Here is a 15,609-nt window from a genome sequence, read left to right on the forward strand (position 1 = left end):
CCTCTGGATTTTTTACTCTGTTACTTGTCCATTTATTTGTGTTTGATTTTCTGCTTTTCCTGCATTCTAGTTGTATGTCCTCTTTTGTTTTGTTTTTTTAACTGTTGTCAGGGCTATCACTTAGAGCATCTTCTCTCCCTAAGTAAACTATCTAGTGTAGCAGAAAACATTCTACAGGGTGAAATGGGGGAAAGAAAGTAACATTTTTAATTATCAACTAGACTACTTCTAAAATAGCCAGTGTAAAGAACCAAAGATAGTCAAGATGCAAACGTATTTCTTCACTGATTGATACAAACACAAAGTTATTGAGAGCCATCCTGCATTCCAAATCTACATATGTTATGGCTTCTACTGTTTGAAATTATAATTAGCTCATCTTTTTTTTCCACGAGAATAAGTCAGGTGTAAACCTAAGTATGATTGTTATAATAGGTGATAACCAAGCGTTTGGAGTAGAATTAAATTATATAAGGGGATGACTTGACATCTTCCTTGAGTTTCCTTTTCAACTCTAAAAATTGTGTGAGAGGTACTTGAGGAACACATCACTCAAGAAAGTTACTCCAGGCTGTATTAACATTGTAGTTCTTGTAATATACACAACTAGGTACTTTGTGTAACTAGTAGTACATAATTGAAGAATGCCAGAATTTATTAATCAAATGTATTATCCTGTGTTGTGACCAATTGCTCCCAAACTAGTTTGTATAGAAGCACTTATAGACCTTAATTTCTAAGAAGCAAAACCCCCACAAATGATTAGATTATTATATGACTTACATAATAGTGTTTAGTTGAAGGGTCTTAACATTTTGTGAACTCTGTGTTTATAATTTTAAATTGCTCTGTATTTTATGCTAGTTAATTCATGGGAGCCTCTTCTACTGCCACACAATCTCAGTTCCTGCTGTATACTCTAACAAACAGTGGAAGAGACTGTTGGGTCAGTAGGTGACAACTGCAGAGGTATCTTCCTTATAACGATGCTTTTTGAGGTTGCTGCTCCCATCAATCTGCTCAGTAAAAATAGCTCATCTTGGTAAGTTGTTTCGACTTCACCAGGACCTGAAGAAGAAGCAGAAAAACCTGTGAAAACTAAGACTGTTTCTTCCAGTAATGGAGGGGAAAGTTCCAGTCGCAGCGCTGAGAAGCGATCAGCTGAAGAAGAAGCTGCAGACCTCCCAACAAAGCCTACAAAGATCTCCAAGTTTGGATTTGCCATAGGTAGTCAGACGACAAAGAAAGCCTCAGCCATATCCATCAAACTTGGATCAAGTGTGAGTTGTTATTTTATCTATATGATGTTTATAATGGGTCTTAAAAATTTGTTTCAGAAACCTGCTTTTACGAGATTATGGTAAATTGAGTCTGAAAAGGTATATTCGTATGTGAACTTATGTGAAGTATTTAAGAAGTTTTTAGCTCTGCATTCAAGAATGGTGTGGGCAAGTTATAACTCAAAGCTTTTTAAAAGTTTGGAGTATGAGAAGGAGCAACTATTCTAAAGAGTATATGGTTTATGAAGTAACAGCTTAGAATTTTTCCAAGTTGAGCAAAAACCTCCCAAAAATATTTTCAGAAATAAATTCACTTATTTTCCTTGTATTTCAATTCCAGTAATATAAAAAGTAATGTCTATAGAAATCAGTGCTAGTGAGGTATTCTTTGATAAGAGCTTCCTGGTTACTTTGGAGCTACAAATGGACATTGAGCTCTGTATATCCTATCACAGAACAACTTTAAATACAAAGCTTGAATTAATAATCATTAACCATGGAGTATCTGGCAAATTTTGAGGTATTAGATTGAAACTTACAAAGTTTTGGTATTTGACTATTTCTGACCTATAAAAGTGGCAGTTTCATATTCTTCAACCACATAGATCTTTAAGGAAAAAAATGTTACTTAAGTAGTATGTTACTGTTAACTTTAGAAAGTAGTTTATATTCTTCTCTAAAAGAGCAATCCTAAAATTATTAGGATTATTGCTTTTGACTAGTTTATTCATATCTGTTCTGTGAAAATTAATGTTTCTTTGCCAGATGCGTTTAGCTTTATTTTTGTGTTAGATGTTCATTTAGAGATCTTAAAAGTGTGATATGGATCAGGCTCATACTAGAGGCAGTATGTTTGAGTTACCCTGCTCCCACCCTATGTTTTTTTGCCTTTTTCTTTTTTCCTTTTTTCAAAAAATGACATTCAGCTTGTAATTTCTTTACTTCATGATTTTCTTCCTGTTTGAGCCAATTCTTTTTGTTCGGTCTTTTTTTATAAAGTTGCATAGACTAACTGCATAAACATTTGTGGGGTTTTTTTGATTGTCATTAAACATGTATTCTAATGTACACTTCCATATAGATGTTACTCTTGAAAATAGATTTTACTGTGGTCGGCACACCCCTAAATTAGATATTTAAATCCCTACTTTTTCTAAATCATTAACATGATTTAGTAATTGCTGATCATTTTAGATGGGAGGGTTTTGTTTGAAAAAGGCTATTTATTCAATAAAACATTTTAATCTTTAAAAAACAAAAACCTGTTTTTATAAAGTAAACTTTAGTATAAACACAGTCATCTTGAGGACGTGAGATGTAAGGTACAAAAATGTTAAAACTATTGCTTTTGATTATATGATGTGAAAAGATAGTTGATCAACAGGTACTTGTGTCCTATGTTGTCTGTACAACATCAAACACGTGATGTCTTTAAAAGAGTAAAGGATATTTCTGGAGTCTCTGTGCATAGTCTCCAAATTAACATTTCTTATTCCTTCAAAAGCAAACATTTATAAAAAATATTTGTGTTATAGAAGAAAGGGTGGTTCATTTTGTTTCAGTAAATCAGAGAATATTTCACTGATGAGGTGATTTGAGTTGCCCTTCACTGTAGACAGGGGGCAAAGGGCATCTCAAAAAGAATTCTGTGCAAAAGCGGTTTATATGTGAAGCCACATGGTACATTCAGGAAATTGTTTGTAGTTGGAAAGTGGTATGCAAATGTATGGATAGAAAGCTGCCTCAAATGAGACCAGAGAACCGAATCATAAAGGACTTGCATGACATAGTTTGGTTTTATTCTTTAAGTTCTAGCGGAGCTATGAAAGTATGGGAACTTAACCCTTAAGCGGTTTGCATTTTAGAAATATCACTCTGGTACCATTATAGAGGATTAGAGGGAAGGAACACTGATGGTGGGGAGATGGTATTTCTTTTTTTTTTTTTTTTTTTTTTTTGGGAGATGGTATTTCTAACAGAAATGTTTAGGCAAGTAATGCCCTAAAGGGACCTTAGATGTCTGTAGTGTGGTAGTTGATGAGAATGCAGAGGGAGATGTAGGTCTATTAGATAGAGATTTAATCAGCAGGACTATAAGAGAATGCAAGTTGAGGAAAAGGTTTTCTGGTTTCATTACTTAGAACACTGTGAAACTAGAATACCCATTGGGGCTCTAAGTGGAGCTATCCAGTAGGCATATGACATCCTGTTTGGGGTAGACGTAAGATTCAGTAGTTAAAATTATGGGAGTGAATGGAATTTACTAGGGAAGTATAGAGAAGGAGAGATCCCGAAGGGCAGAATTTTGGGTATCTGCCATTTAAGGTGGGGAACAGGAGGAAACAAAGGGAACAAAAGATCAGAGAATTAGAACAACCTCTAAAAAGCAGTGTCAGAGAAGTCAAGTTAGGAGTGTTTCAAAAAGTAGCCGGCGTTTAGAGTCAAAAGCAGTACACTGGTCATTGGTGACCGCATAGAATCACGAGGACTTGATTCTAGGTGAATAAGGAGCCATGGGGGAATGAGGGAGGAAGCCGCATTGCAGTGGATTGAAAGACAGAATGGTTGGTGAGAGGATGAAGATACTGAGGACAACTGATCTCAGAAACTTATTAGATAGAAGAGAAGCATTACAGGCTATAGGCAGAAAGCTAGCCAGGAGAGATGGTCTTGGTGCCTTTTATGTTCTCAAGGCACCCTGCCTTGTTCATTTTTTGCTACTGTGGGAAAATACTACTAATCATTTTCTTTCACGTTTTCCAGGTACCCCTTAGCTAAATGATACTATAGTTCATGACTAGAAAATCTTTTACAGGATGAAAACAAATGGACATATAATTAATAAAGCTACCTGTTGATAACCACATTTTTAAAAAGAGAAAATGGATTTCTTTAAAGTTTGTTCTGAGTTCCTTACTGTATGTTTCTATGAAAACATAAAATTGAAACTTTGAACTTATTTGTATCATTAAACAAGCCTGTATAAACATTATGTGATACTTTTTAATGTGTTTCTTCTTCAGAAGCCTAAAGAAACTGTTCCAACGCTTGCTCCAAAAACCCTTTCAGTAGCAGCAGCTTTTAACGAAGATGAAGATGTAAGTCGACACCTAGTTTTGTTTATTTTACCTTTTTTCTTTTCTTTTAAGGATTTTATGTATTTATTCATGAGAGACACAGAGAGGCAGAGATGTAGGCAGAGGGAGAAGCAGGCTCCCTAGAGGGAGCCTGATGTGGGACTTGATCCCAGGAACCCAGGATCATGACCTGAGCCGAAGGCAGACGGCTCAACCACTGAGCCACCAGCTGCCCCTGTTTATTTTACTTTAACCATTCCTTAAGGAAGGTGTTAATGGCAGATTGTAGTTTGTATTAATGGTACTAGTGAATTTTTTTTAAAATTCTGAATAGGGTTTTTTTTTGTGACACCTGCAAAATCTGGCTGTTTCTATGTTTTATTTGGTTGTAGGATTATTAAAATATTGCCTTTGGGGGCAATAGCCTTAAAATATCAAATCAACAGGGGCACCTGGGTGGCTCAGTGTTAAGTGTCTGACTCTTGATGTTGACTCAGGTCTTGATCTCATGGTAATGAGTTTGAGCCCCATGTTGAGCTTTATGCTGGGCAGGGATCTTTTCCTTTTCCTTTTCCTTTTCCTTTTCTTTCTTTCTTTTCTTTTCCTTTTCTTCTTTCATTCATTTGAGACTCAGAGAGAGAGGCAGAGACACAGGCAGAGGGAGAAGCAGGCATGATGTGGGACTCGATCTTCGGACCCCAGGATCATGCCCTGGGCTGAAGGCAGGTGCCAGTGGTGAGCCACCTAGGGATCCCCGTGGAGCCTACTTAAAAAAAGAAATCAAATAAATTTCTTAAAAAAAGAATCAAATAAATAAATGCATATTATGAGTAATATTAATACAAATACGTGCTAGGAAATATGTAGAATCCAAAAAAAGAAAAATTTAATGTTACTGTCTAATAATTTTGTAGTTGGAGTCTTCAGTGATGAGATACCGTGCATACGTTCAACTTAAAAAAGGCAGGTGTGATGTTTTCTTCCGGTATCCCCAAGAAGAATAGCTAGTAGTACCGGTGATTCTGCTAGAAGTTCTGTTCGATAAGCACATGTTCCAGAGTGAGCATGAGTTGCTTACCTGCTGTTCTCTTAGGCAGTCTTAGTTCCCTCATGCCTCTCACAGTATCGTTCTCTTATGCTTTAGAATAGCATATGATATGGAATTTTAAGCATCATTTTGACTTTTTTTCTTTGGTCTCTGGCTTTATTTATTTATTTATTTATTTATTTATTTATTTATTTTAAAGATTTTATTTATTTATTCATGATAGTCACACAGAGAGACAGAGAGGCAGAGACACAGGCAGAGGGAGAAGCAGGCTCCATGCACCGGGAACCCGACGTGGGATTCGATCCCAGGTCTCCAGGATCAGCCCCGGGCCAAAGGCAGGCGCCAAACCGCTGCGCCACCCAGGGATCCCTGGTCTCTGGCTTTAGAAACTAACCCCCCCACTTAAAATGTGACCCCATTTTTTTTTTTTTTAGATTTTATTTATTCATGAGAGACACAGAGAGAGGTGCACAGACACAGGCAGAGGGAGAAGCAGGCTCCATGCAGGGAGCCTGATGTGGGACTTGATCCCAGGTCTCCAGGACCACACCCTGGGCTGAAGGTGGCGCTAAACTGCTGAGCCACCCGGGCTGCCCAAATGTTGACCCCATTGTGTAACAAATGTTAACAGTATATGAATAATTGCTCCAAGAAGCAGTATGGATAAAAATTATTCATTCAGAGGAGCATACTGTGCGCTGAAATAATTTGGAAAACTAAATAAGAGAAGAAATAGGAGTTGGATGCCAAAATATTCGGCTGAGTTTTGACAAACCAAGGAATACTTTTAAGGCTAAGACAAGTAGTAAATACTTAGCAGGTGCATTTGATTGGAGTGGAGATTTCAGTAGAGAAGTTTGGCCAAGGATGAATATGGAATGTTTGGAGTCCAAATCGATAGGTAAAGAATTACTATGGTTATCACTTTCTATATGCTAGGCACAATGAGATTCCAAAGATTAATCAGATATGTTCCTCTAGAAATTCAGTCTAGCAGGGTATAAAAGAGTACAAAATAGGGGATCCCTGGGTGGCTCAGCGGTTTAGCGCCTGCCTTTGGCCCAGGGCAAGATCCTGGAGTCTCAGGATCGAGTCCCATGTCGGGCTCCATGCATGGAGCCTGCTTCTCCCTCTGCCTGTGTCTCTGCCTCTCTCTGTGTTTCTCATGAATAAATAAATAAAATCTTTAAAAAAAAAAAAAAAGGTACAAAACAAAAATTTGAAGACATGAATCGATGTGGAAATTTGAGGCAGGAAGAGAAGCCAAATAACCAGATGTAGCAGCATAGAAGACCATGACCACTGGACTGGTAATGGGAAGGCCTGTATTCTTTTCTTCTTGTTCAGTTACTGGTAGAAAGCCTCTGAATAAATCACTTTACCTTTTTTGGAGCCTTAGTTTTTCAGCTATAAAATGAAGGCTCGGTTTATTTATTTTTATTTAATTTTTGAGATTTATGTATTTATTTGAGAGAGAGTGCGTGCTCCTGCACATGGGGGAGGGCAAGGGGGAGCTGGAGAGTCTTAAGCAGAGCCCCATGTGGGGCTCCATCTCAAGACCCTGAGATCACAACCTGAGCTGAAACCAAGAAGTTGAATGCTTAACCGACTATGCCACCCAGGTGCCCCAGTGAAGGTTCAGCTTAAATAATTTATTTTTAAATACTTCTCAGAGTTCTGGGATTCTGTGGACACGTCTCAGGAGCTACTGTGGTATTAGGTGATCCCTAATAAGCAGGACTCTGATCTCTTGCCCTCTTTTCACTTGTAGCTATTCTTTAATCTGTTTTATACTTAGGGGCCCAAGTAAGATTTCATTGAGGAGAAAAATTTTTCATTCATCCTCTCAAAAAAAGTTTGAGAAGTTACTAATCTAATAATAATTAATATTTCCTATCATCTCTGATATTCTTAAAAGACGAGGTAGCTTTTTGGGGAGTACAGAATGTATGGGGGAAAGACTATAGTAAGAAGGGAACAGCATGAGCATAATTCGGCTGGAACTGCTAAGCTCCTACATGATAGTAATAGTTTGCTTTGAATGCCTAACAATTTGGAAACCTTTCCATGGTAACTTTATTTTATCCTCCATATAGTCCTGTGAATTGTGTGATTTAGTTATTCTTGTTTTGAAAATGGAGAAACTGACAAGTTAATGATGATAAAGGTTATAAACTTTAACTTGTCTCTTAGATAAAAGTCTGTGCATCTAAAATCTTCATCTTGTTTTTCCTTTTTTTGCAGAAGATAGTTGGATATGTATCTGAGCCTAAAGTATGTTGGACAAGAAGGACATCTGTTTAATTAATTTTGAAATTTAAAAATATATTTTTAGTTGTTATGTCTTTAGTCTCCTTTAATTTGGACAATTCCCGGGTCTTTCTGTTCATGGCATTAACATTTTTGAAGAGTTGAGGCCAGTTATTTTGTAAAATGTCCCTTACTTTGAATTTGTATGATGTTTCCTCATGATTAGATTCTTGTTAGTTACTTTGGCAGGAATACCACAGAAATGATGCCAAGTTCTTAATGCATCATATCAGGGAGCGCATGTTGTCAATATGTCCCATTACTGACAGTGTTAACTTTGATCATTTGATTAAAGTGATACCTGCCAAATTTCTCTACTTTTCAAATTATTATTTTACCTTTTGTAATTAAAATTTATTTATCTGTAGGGGTATGCTTGAAGAATATTTAGGGTGTGCCTGGCTGGCTCAGTCATTAGAGCAAGAGACTCTTGATCCCATGTTGGGTATGGAGCCTACTTAAAATTAAAAAAATAGGGGATCCCTGGGTTGCTCAGTGGTTGAGCTTCTGCCTTTGGCCCAGGGCGTGATCCTGGAGTCCCAGGATCGAGTCCCACATCAGGCTTCCTGCATGGAGCCTGCTTCTCCCTCTGCCTCTCTCTCTGTCTCTGCCTCTCACTCTGTGTCTCTCATGAATAAATAAAAATAAAATCTTTAAAAAACTAAAAATTAAAAAATTAAAAAAATTAAAATTTAATTTAAAATTTATGGGTTCCTGGCTGGCCCAGTCAGTAGAACATGCTGGGGTTCTAAATTCAAGCCCCAAGTTGAGTGTAGAGATTACTTAAAAATAAAATCTTTAATAAAAGATAAAAAGAATACATGAAAATGTATAATTTAGGGGCACCCGGGTGGCTCAGTGACTGGGCATCTGCCTTAGTCTCAAGGTGTGATCCCAGGGTCCGGGATAGGGATGGAGTCCCGCATTGTGCTCCTCACAGGGAGCCTGTGTCTCCCTCTGCCTCTTTCTGTGTCTCATGAATAAATATAAAAAATTTTAAAAAGAGATAATAATTTTTTATTTTTTTATTTATTTTTCATTTTTTATTTTTTTTTGAGATAATAATTTTTTAAACACTCTCATGAATGTTAACATCTCATTGATGATTCCTGCCAGACTCAATTATTATGAATTTTGCCAAATGGTGATTTTTCTCATTGTCCTTATCTCTTTTATATTTATTGTCTCTTACTGTAAGGAAGAACTTTATTTATGTAAGTGTAGCCTCATGGCTTCTTTATTCAATAGACAATAATGCTCAAATTGTCCCACATTTAACCCGGAGAAACTCCCTTAGGCTAGATCTTGAAGACACTCTTCTAAAAAAGAATATTTAGGGAAAAAAAGAAAAAAGAATATTTAGGGTCTCCTGACTGACTTAGTTGGTAGAGCACGCAACTCTTGATCTGAGAGTTGTTAGAGCTTACTTTGAAAAGGGGTAGGGGGGATCCCTGGGTGGCGCAGCGGTTTGGCGCCTGCCTTTGGCCCAGGGCTTGATCCTGGAGACCCGGGATCGAATCCCACATCGGGCTCCCTGCATGGAGCCTGCTTCTCCCTCTGCCTATGTCTCTGCCTCTCTCTCTCTGTGTGACTGTCATGAATAAATAAATAAAATCTTAAAAAAAATTAAAAAAAAAAATGAAAAGGGGTAGGGGGCACCTGGCTAGTTCAGTCTGCAGATCTTGCATGTGATTCTTGATCTTGGGGTTGTGAGTCAAAGCCCCATGTCAGTTGAGGGGCCTACTTAAAAATTAAAAAGCTGGGCAGCCCCCGTGGCCTAGCAATTTAGTGCCGCCTTCAGCCCAAGGTGTGATCCTGGAGTCCTGGGATTGAGTCCCACGTTAGGCTCCCTGCATGGAGCCTGCTTCTCCCTCTACCTGAGTGTCTGTCTGTCTCTCTCTCTCTCTGTGTCTCTAATGAACAAATAAATAAAATCTTTGAAAAAAATAAATAAAAATTAAAGAATTAAAAAGCTCACCAGCAACGTTTATACATGAAAACAGATCTAAGGAATTTAACTTAACCCATATCTTTTCAACATCTGTAAGTATGGAAAGAATGAATTTTCAAGATATCTTTATAGTAAAGGAGACATTTTTAGAAGGGGCAATACCATAAAGTTGTTAAGAGTCTTTGCTTTGGCATCCAGCTGTTTTGCTATTAGCTTTATGACTTTGGACAAAATAACCTTGTTTACCTCACCTTTAAAATGTCATAAATGATAATTACACCCACTTGGTAGGATTGTTAGGCTTTTTTCGTTTTAAAGATTTATTTATTTGAGGGAGAGAGAACTCTGGCACTTGCGTATGAGCCACCCACGTACCCCAGTAGTCAAGTAAATTTAATAAACCTGTAATGTATCATCTGTTTTTTTTTTTTTTTTTTTTTCCTTCAGAGTGAACCAGAGGAAATGCCTCCCGAAGCAAAGATGCGGATGAAGAATATTGGAAGGTACGTAATTCTTTATAAACATTGTAGAGAATGATGTTTTAGTGTTTGGGCTTTTTTTGCATATTTGGGCAAAACAATTTTGTTTTGTGAGCTATCGGTGATCTTATTTTCTTTCCTGGTAAGAGAAAATGAATATCTTAAGAAAAAATAGTAATTTTAGAGAGAGCTTTGAGAAATGTTTATGATTTAAAATTTAAGTTTTTCTAGTATAAAAAAAAACGACTTTCTGTCATTGACCTGTCATATTATTTTCGCCATTTAATCTTAATTGTACGTGTCCCTTTTTTGTTGGTAATTAAGATGCCAAATACCGAAATAAGACAAGTATTTTAATTTTTAATTTTCCTCCATTGTTTCTGTTGTTATAGACATAACATTAATATGAGGTTAACAGAATGCCCATTTTCTTGTCTTTGTATGCATAAATAGATAACTTAGAGGCTAGTAAGAAAGTTTTGCTTTAAATCAACCCATGGTCTGTCCTCATTTCTACCAAAATATAAACTAGCAAAGAACTAAGTCCATATGCAGGCGTCAGTGTTCAGATTCAAATAGGAGCAGTCCCGGTGACTGCCTGCTTTCCTTTCATACAGGGACCTAAAAGTAAGAAGTACATCTGACCTTGTAACCCAGTCTAAACACTCGCTTTGTTTGTTTATATATTTAAAAATATGTAAAAGATGTAAAACAAATTCATGACACAAATCCATAGTGATACTGAACCTTTCTGTGTGTAGTATATCTTCATATTTTTCTTTTATTTCATTCTTTTATAGATGCTGATGGCAAGCCATCAGTTGATTTCATGACCCTATTTTATTTTATTTATTTTTTAAAAATTTTTTAAAAATTTATTTATGATAGTCACAGAGAGAGAGAGAGAGAGGCAGAGACATAGGCAGAGGGAAAAGCAGGCTCCATGCACCGGGAGCCCGATGTGGGATTCGATCCCGGGTCTCCAGGATCGTGCCCTGGGCCAAAGGCAGGCGCCAAACTGCTGCGCCACTCAGGGATCCCTCATGACCCTATTTTAATGGGTTTCAAGCAACAGTTTTAAAAACTGTCCTGGTTGCCACCCTTAGCTGTGTGTCAGAATCACCTTAGGTGTTTGTTAAACATGCCGGTCCCTCCTCAGACCTACTGAATTTGAAACTTTAGGACTGGGTCTTATAGAATGGGTATTTTTGAAGAACTCTGTAGGGGCTTGTGATACTCAGCCTGTGTTCATAATAGATACTAAACAAATATGTTTTGAATGAGTTAAGAACATGGCCCAAAAGGCTTTATTTAACTTTTAAATTTCGTATCTTTTAACACAGGGATACACCAACATCAGCAGGACCAAACTCCTTCAATAAAGGAAAGCATGGTTTTTCTGATAACCAGAAGCTATGGGAGCGAAATATAAAATCTCATCTTGGAAATGTTCATGACCAAGACAATTAAATGATGTGTTTTGAAATTGGGGTGTGGGGTGGGTGTAAAGTTAAAAGGAACAGTTTCCTTTTTTAAAGAATGGTATAAGACTATCTTTGGAGCCGCCTTTTTGTTTTGTTTTGTTTTGTTTTTTAAAGATTGAGTGGTACACTAATAAATGAGAGTTTGAAATTAGAGGTAATTTATGTTTTATATACAGATTTCAAGACATTTGCTAATTTTGTAGTTTCATGTGATTAGTTTCCAAAGGTTACAGATAATAAAAAAATCAGAAATGGTACCTTTCTAAGAATTGCATATTTTTTTAGACACAACTATTAGCACATTAAGAGGGACGCAAAAAGTTATTGTCTATTAAACTGCAAGCAATTAGTCTTAACTCCCTTATTAACCTAAAGTGTCTGGCTCCCAGGAACAGCCTTATAGAGAGGGAGTGTCATATTGGGAGGAAAATGTTACTGGACTATTGACTGAAAGTATGTTAGATAAAATACAGCTTTTCTTTTTCCTAATGGGCATTTGTTTTGTTTCAAGTCATCATAAACTAGGTATTGCATTGCTATCGGTTGGTACAGATGCTTAGCTCTTTAAAAAATTTTTTAAGAACTTTTATGTAAATTGTTGTGTATTTGAGATAGCCCACTTCACTTTAACGGGTCTTGTCTACCTTCATTAGTCTTCAAAGACCATTTGCTACCAAAGTAAATCAGTATTTTGAATGTGCTTCTCTTGGTTTTTGTTATTAGCTAGTTCCTGTAAGCATTTCCACCAGATCTTGAGGCAAATCATAAGGAAGCTGTTTCTTTTAAAATACAAACCACTACCAAAAATTTAAATGTACATAATACTTAAATATTTGGCTGTTTTTAATTTTTAAAAGGTAGAAACACCAAAAAAGCAACATTGTGTGAAGATGAAAATGAGAAAGATGCACTTTTCTGTAACTTTGTTAAAGCTTACTTTAAGTTACTAACTTGTGAAAGTGAATTTGATTTGAACTTAATGCAACAATTCTTATTTTAGTACAGTAATAACAGTTCATTTGAAGTGTATACATATTAACCAATGGCCTCTCAAAAGCACATTTTAGGTACTGAAGATAAAAAAGAAAATGCATCTTGAAGCATTTTATGGATTCTTTGACCACATATTCGTTGTTAGATCTATGTATTGTAGGATTTTTTTAGAATTTTTGTATATGGATTATTTTTTAATGTGACAGTTAAAACACATCTTTAAAAGCATAGTCCCAGGTAAAAGAAACAGAGTATAATGGTTTCTTTGAAAACTCCTGCAATGTTTAATTTGGAGGCAGCTTCAGACTATTTTATTGGTGGTAACTACTCGCTGAGCTCTTTTAATAGGTAATAACTCCAGAGAAGCAGCCTGTATATACTCCTAACATTTTGTTCAATTGCATTTAAGTTTAGAGTAAGCCCCAAGTAAAACAATGGAAATGTATATAGAACTGTTAGTTCTTACATGATTTAATTATATCAAGATACATGAATTTAACTTGCTTTAATGTAGGCAAACTTTCCACTTTGTCCATTTTACTGTTTATGTTAAAATAACATCCCTTTCCTACATAATCTTTTCTTGACTCAAATGAAATATTAACCTAAGGTCAAGATGGGAGAGAAACGACTGAGATGAATGTCTTTACTAAAATACCAATAAATTTGTCAAACTCCATAGTGTTCTTATTTTCTATTCTACATCATTGTCGCTGGGTTTTGTTTTTTGTTTTTTAACAAAAAAAGAGACAGATGTTATGATTGTTGCTCTTGCCCAGATCGTTGGCCGAAGTAATGGGAGATTTAAAATGAGTATTGAAGTCTGCCTAACTTAGCACATAGCATTATGGTTATCTGGGGTTGGAAAAGACTTCACCCAAATCCTCCCTCTTCTCCGCTGCGAGTGTTGTCTGTCCTGTGCTGTAGAAAATCCTGCCGAGGCAGATCTTGGAAAATCCCTAAGTGTTAGAAGATATACAGAGGGGCTACCATTGGGATCCCCGGGTGGCTCAGCGGTTTAGCGCCGCCTTCAGCCCAGGACGTGATCCTGGGGTCTCGGGATCGAGTCCCACGTTGGGCTCCCTGTGTGGAGCCTGCTTCTCCCTCTGCCTGTGTCTGCTTCTCTCTCTCTCTCTCTGTCTCTCATGAATAAATAAATAATTAAAAAAAAAGAGTGTCTACCATCCCTTCGCTCCATGTCATGTGTTTGAAATGTTGATGAGGCTGCTGCCAGTGGTCAGGTCTTAGTAAATAAAAAAATTGAATTACGTTTTGGAATTAAGATTCATTCCAACACGTGAAGGCTGTGGGTTTTCAAATGTTTCCTTAGCTCTAGTAATCAAAGTTAGCGTAACTCCGTGTGGAAGGATTGTCCAAGTCAACTTTTCTGGTCAAGTGAAGGTAGTTCTTTTGAATTTTCAACTTCATTTTGACAAGATTTCAGACTTACAGAACACTGAAAATATTAGTATTTCCATGTTCTCCAAATGTTACTAACATCTTAAAATAACTACAGGACAATTGCCAAAATCAGGGAACTAACATTATAATGCTTTAATGGATTAATTACCTTGTACTGTTGTACAGAATTTTTTCACATTTCACCATTTGCTCCATTAATGTGTCTCTAAGCCAAGATCCGCTTTGTGATCCCACATGGTGTAGTTGTCTCTCTTCAGTCGTTTAATCTGGGACCCTTCAGTGTTAGAACTTCCAATACCAGACCAACACCAGAGTTCACTCTCGTCTTCGTATATTTGAAACTTTTATCCAACAGTAAGAAATCTTTGACCATCTGTAATATGCTGACTTTTATTTGCTCAGTCTCTAGAATACACATAAAAGTACTTTCAGAATTACTAATCCATATATCTACCAGCGAAAACCTGTGCAGTGGTGGCGTGTAGTTCTTTTTTTTTTAAGTCTTACCAGTGCGTAATCAATACTGTTTTCCAAAGTAACCTGGGGTAATTCTTTGCTCCTCCTTTTAGTATGGTTCTGCTGCTTATCTGTAATGAAACTAGTTAACTTGTTTCTGTTTGTATTTCATAATGCTGTGCACTCTTTGTTAATTTGTTTTTTTTTTGGTATGTAAAATATTAGCATAGTTCCAAAAGTTAGAACTATACAAAAGTGTCACTACCTGTCCTCTCTAGCTCGTTCTTTCTCCTGCCTTCCTATCCTGTTCGCACCTGCCCCTTGTAGGTAATCTGTCTTTGGTGTCTGTTTTATCCTTCCTACATCTCCTTTGAATTAGTAGATGAGTGGTTATTTCCCTTTTTTCCCTTACATGATATGTAGCATGTTACAGTTCATTCTTTTAAATTTTGCTATTTTTTTTTCCAACTTTACAGTGTACCCAGTAAACTATACCAGTTCATGGACCCCTTACTCCAAAAGCATTTTTAACAGCTATATAATGGAATATACTGTAGTTTATGCAATTACTCTTCTTTGTGTGGGCATTTAGGTCATTTCCAATATTTTGCCATTACAGTGCTATAATCGAATAGCCTTGTGCATGGTATTTTCATATTGCTGCGATGTAGCTTCCTGCAGGTAAATACCAGAAATAGGATTGCTGAGTCAAAATATAAGTGTATATGTACTTTTGTTAGATTTTTGCCAAATTCTCCTCCAAAAGGGTTGTACCGTTTGTTTTCCCACCAGGAATGTATGAGAGCGCCTCCTTTTCACAGCCTTGCCAATAGGTTATGTCATACTTTTTAACTTTTGCCAAATCTGATAGGTAAAAAATGGTATTTCAGATTCGTTTTAACTTGCATCTCCAGTTATGAATGAGGTCGGGTATCTTCTATATTTAAAGGCCATCTGGATATCTTTATGAACAGTCTGTTCATGTCATTCCTATTTTACTATGATTTTTTGGTCCTTTCTCAAATTCTAAGAATTCTTTATATACTTTTTATCTTTGATGTGTTATATAGTTTTCCCGACTAATTGTCTATTGGCTTTGACTTTGG

At 36.6% G+C, this 15,609-nt stretch overlaps 1 protein-coding gene across 2 annotated transcripts in view; it reads left to right on the plus strand.

Moving 5' to 3' along the window:
- PCNP (PEST proteolytic signal containing nuclear protein) overlaps positions 1-13,304 on the plus strand; it is an 18,030-nt gene extending 4,726 nt beyond the window's left edge. The window contains exons 2-6 of one of the 2 annotated variants that reach the window (XM_038582678.1): positions 865-1,042; positions 1,118-1,280; positions 4,304-4,378; positions 10,117-10,172; positions 11,492-13,304. In XM_038582678.1, the coding sequence (XP_038438606.1) occupies positions 987-1,042; positions 1,118-1,280; positions 4,304-4,378; positions 10,117-10,172; positions 11,492-11,618 (477 nt within the window). In that variant the 5' untranslated portion in view covers positions 865-986 and the 3' untranslated portion in view covers positions 11,619-13,304. Of the gene's footprint in view, positions 1-864; positions 1,043-1,065; positions 1,281-4,303; positions 4,379-10,116; positions 10,173-11,491 lie in introns of both variants that reach the window. The other variant, XM_038582677.1, reaches the window with a different exon arrangement.
- The last annotated feature ends 2,305 nt before the right edge of the window (positions 13,305-15,609 follow it).

Source organism: Canis lupus, chromosome 33, assembly GCF_011100685.1.
Source record: "Canis lupus familiaris isolate Mischka breed German Shepherd chromosome 33, alternate assembly UU_Cfam_GSD_1.0, whole genome shotgun sequence".
Lineage (NCBI taxonomy): Eukaryota > Metazoa > Chordata > Mammalia > Carnivora > Canidae > Canis > Canis lupus.